Below are 4,151 nucleotides of genomic sequence, written 5' to 3'. Positions count from 1 at the left end.
TTGATGTTAAACTTTGCAGAGAGAGGCTGTAAAACAGCAAACCTTGGTTTCTCTCTCAAAATATCAGATAGCTGCTCCTCACTTTACTATATTGTTCTTCCTTGGCTGTAGCTACTGGCTCCTTGATCCTTTATGGGGAGAGCAAGGCTGGTTTGCCAGCCTGCCTCTGCCTGGAGCCTTGGACCAGCAAACATGCAGCAGGGTGGGGAGACAGATCTCCCTTGAGGAGCTTGCTGGTGAAAAGGGGCTGGGAGTCCACAGAGAACCATGTAGCAGTGAAAAGGTGGGACAGGTTGAAGTAAAAAAAGCAAGCCTGCTGCACTCTCCAGAAAAGATCTTCTGAGCTGCCCTCTTAACAGTGTTTTCTCACTTATCTTTGGTGGTCAAGAGTTGTTAGGGATGAGTGTGTAGAAATATAAATTAAGTTAAACCAGGAAAAGAGGTCCTGACTCAACTGAGTCCGAACATGGACAAAGATTTACCAGAGCATCCTTAATCTCAGAAATCATTCAGTTAAAAGTAATCATACCTTTAGATTTTTATTGATGCGTGACTCTTATCGGGGTCATGTCCCTTTGGGGGTTTTGAAAACTGTTTGTGTAATCTCTCTTCTTGACAAAATGAAGTAGCTACCAAGAAAGGTCATGGAGGTGACATCTACTGGATGCCTTCACACAGATTAGATATGATGGTGCATTCAGGTCAGTGATGTCTTGCTTTAGCCACTGAGGCAACGGCATCTTCAGCTATGTATTTATAACTCTGGTAAGGTCTTTGTTTTCAGCTCAGTGGTACAGAGGATCTTCATGGGGAGATGAGACCACAGTGTGATACCACAAGCTAAAATCATGGATTGAGCCCTCTTTCTTCCTGTTGTGTTAGATATGTTTAAAAATCAAGGAGGTCTGGAAAGTAGTTGGCTCTGCATACTTTCTTTACATAGCTGTATTTTTCTAATACTCTCAAACTTTCATCTGTAAACTCTAGGCCCAAAATCTTTATTTTTTAAATGAAAACAGAGCTTGTCTTGAAAGCACATGACTCTAGAAGCTTGAGATTGATAAAAAAACCATGATTGCTGTGGAAACTGGTAAAATTGCAACACGTTATGCCTCCTTTTGGCCAGTCAGCTCTTCACCATGGGGTTTGTATGGGTACCTCAGACTCACACAGCTTTCCCCATGCGGAAATGGATGGTCAGCCCCATGATGAGTCTTGATTGTGCAAGGTCATTCTCTCCAAACCAGAGCAATTAAGGGTTCAACTAACTTTCTTTTTTTCTGGTACCTTTCCAGGCGCCTGCTCCGCAGCACCATGCTGGATCCCAAGCCTCACTCTGTGAGCCAGAGGTGAATCCAAGTGAAAGCCAGCTGTCACAGTAGGTGTCAGGATGACCAAAGCACGGCTCCTCCGTCTCTCTGTGGTGCTGGTCTCCATATTCATGATCCTCCTGATCATTGTGTACTGGGACAACGTGGGAACGGCTCACTTCTACCTGCATACGTCCTTCTCCAGGCCTCATTCCCCAGGAGCCATCCCTGGTATCACGGCAGGTGAAGACTGGGAAGCCTTGCCAGATGTGGATGAATTTTTGGCAAAGTTGCTTAGTTCGAGCCTGAAACAGAATAGCTCTGTTCCCCGAAAGACAGAGCAACTACTTGTCCAGGGCTCCAGCAAGCCTGTGGTGAGCCATTTGGAGGAGAATGTGCGGGGTTATGACTGGTCTATGCACAATGACAGAAACATCTTGGACCAAGAGAAACTGCAGATAGAGAGGCAGAGAACATTGCGCGAGTTTTGTGCCAATTCCAGCTTCACCTTCCCCACCAAGGAGCGCTCCTTTGATGACATCCCAAACTACGAGCTCAACCACCTGATTGTGGATGACCGCCACGGCATCATCTACTGTTACGTCCCCAAGGTGGCCTGCACCAACTGGAAACGGGTGATGATTGTGCTAAGTGAGAGCCTATTGGACCAGGGGGTCCCATACCGGAACCCTCTAGATATCCCCCGGGAACATGTCCACAACACCAGCACCCACTTGACCTTCAACAAATTCTGGCGCCGTTATGGGAAGTTCTCCCGGCACCTCATGAAGATCAAGCTGAAGAAGTACACTAAGTTCCTCTTTGTACGAGACCCTTTTGTCCGCCTCATCTCTGCCTTTCGCAGCAAATTTGAGCTGGAGAATGAGGAGTTCTACCGGCGTTTTGCCATCCCCATGCTAAAGCTGTACTCCAACCATACCAACCTTCCCACTTCTGTTAGTGAGGCCTTTGGGGCAGGCCTCAAAGTCTCCTTTTCTGACTTCATCCAGTACTTACTGGATCCCAGGACAGAGAAGATGGCCCCCTTCAATGAGCACTGGAGGCAGATTTACCGTCTGTGCCATCCGTGCCAGATAGACTACGACTTCATCGGAAAGCTGGAGACGCTGGATGAGGATGCTGCTTATCTATTGCAGCTCCTCAAAGTGGACAGGCTGCTTCGCTTCCCTCCCAGCTACCGGAACAGGACTGCCAGCAGCTGGGAAGATAACTGGTTTGCCAAAATCCCACTGGCTTGGAGGCAGCAGCTCTACAAGCTTTATGAAGCAGACTTTGTACTCTTTGGCTACCCCAAGCCAGAAAACTTGCTTAAAGACTAAAAGTGGTTGGGTGGTGGGTGTGGGAGGGAACATCTGAAATACCAAAAATGTTTAAAGCCTCCTGATTTTTGCTTTTAACTCCCTTCCCTGTACAGGTTGGTACAACGGAATATATTTTTTCTACTGCTTTCCCTTCCATTTTTGCAATAATGCCAGAGCCCAGGGTATTCCAGCCAGCTGTGCGTATGCAAAAAAATGCCTTTTTTTTTTGTTATCACTTGTTTTTTGGGTTTTCTGTTTTTTAAGACATCCCCATGTTTTGCAATGGGTCACCCTTGGTCACTCTGCCAGCTGTGTCCTTCAGTAGCCTTTTATTAATACTTTTTAAAAATTAATATATTTAAGATATTTAATACAAGTGTGTGTCGTGGCAAAGGAAGGGAAGGAATAAAAAAAAAAAGTAAAACAAAAACCCAAGAAATTATGCACCTGCCTCTGCGTGTTGTCTCAGGGCTGCTGTGTCGGAGGTCTGAGGTTTGCAGAGCGCTCGGATCCCTTTGGGAGCTGGGTTTGTCGGTGGTGCCTTCGCCAGCCGTGTCTGCTGGCGGTCGCGCCGAGCTGGGCTCAAGGCAGGTGGAGTGGCTCAGTGCCTGACTCTGCCAAACAGCCCTGGAAGAATACCAGTGCTCCGGTGACATGCGCCGCTCACAGCTGCTGAGCGTGACGCCAGGGTCACAGGAAGGAAATGGGGGTTGGGAGCAGTGACGCCAAGCTCCGTGGGGTGTTCCAGGACCTGCGGGCGGCCAGCACAGTATCTCTGCACTGCTTCACCTTTCAGCAAAGTGGTGGTGGGACTTCGCTTCATCAGGGCTGAGGAGGCCCTGTATACCTTGCTAGTGTGGAGCATCTTCCATGACATGCCCCGTTCCAGGATGGTGCCTTTAGTTCTTGGGGGTTGTGGCCAACCTGGATGGGCAGAGTGTGCTATTGGATGGATGTGCTGTCCAGAAATTGGCATCCAGGCTTCACGCTGCAGTAGCTTAGGCAGAAACGCAGGTCTCCTTACCGCAGCTGGTTACGGGACGGGGTGTGCTGCTCCGTGGCCTGGTCACTGCCATGTACAGTGCAGGTCCCTTGAGGACTGTGCTATGTCCTCATTCCTGTGCACACTTCAAGGGGACGTGGCAGGGATGCAGATGCTTATCCCTGGAAGAAGAGGATCCAAAAGGTTTCTTTGAATCAGCAGGCGTCAAGGTGAACTCAAAGTTCATTTGCTTCCAGAGTTCCAGCTACTGCTCGTGGCGCTGCATCCTCATCCGATGCCTTTCTGCTTATACCAAATGACTAATGCAGATTTAATCACCTGCCTTGCTGGGACCTGCTGCAGGAGTGATGGTTGCCCACTGTGCTAGGAGCACATAGGCTGCTTCCCAAAGGATATTGACGCTTTTAAGAGAGACTTTTGTGTCTCATCAGATGAATCTGCTTTTCTCTTTCTCTCTGAATTGTTCTGCAAAAACTGTCTGCTTAGCAGATTGGGCGGGCAACTCTCTTAGAGCCG

General features: G+C 48.4%; 1 protein-coding gene across 1 annotated transcript; it reads left to right on the top strand.

Annotated features, from left to right (window-relative positions):
- The first annotated feature begins 1,375 nt into the window (after positions 1-1,375).
- Positions 1,376-3,436, top strand: CHST12 (carbohydrate sulfotransferase 12). The gene has a single exon (XM_082006926.1). It carries the CDS (start codon positions 1,391-1,393, stop codon positions 2,648-2,650), a length of 1,260 nt encoding a protein of 419 aa, XP_081863052.1. The 5' UTR covers positions 1,376-1,390; the 3' UTR covers positions 2,651-3,436.
- Positions 3,437-4,151: the final 715 nt, after the last annotated feature.

The sequence above is a fragment of the Phaethon aethereus genome, assembly GCF_964289735.1.
Source record: "Phaethon aethereus genome assembly, chromosome: 15".
Lineage (NCBI taxonomy): Eukaryota > Metazoa > Chordata > Aves > Phaethontiformes > Phaethontidae > Phaethon > Phaethon aethereus.
Note: the sequence above shows the minus strand (reverse complement) of the source record. Positions and strands in the feature narration are given on the sequence as shown.

Bases quoted from the DNA above. Each gene is read 5' to 3' on its own strand.
- CHST12 (XM_082006926.1), top strand. From the start codon at position 1,391: ATGACCAAAGCACGGCTCCTCCGTCTCTCTGTGGTGCTGGTCTCCATA.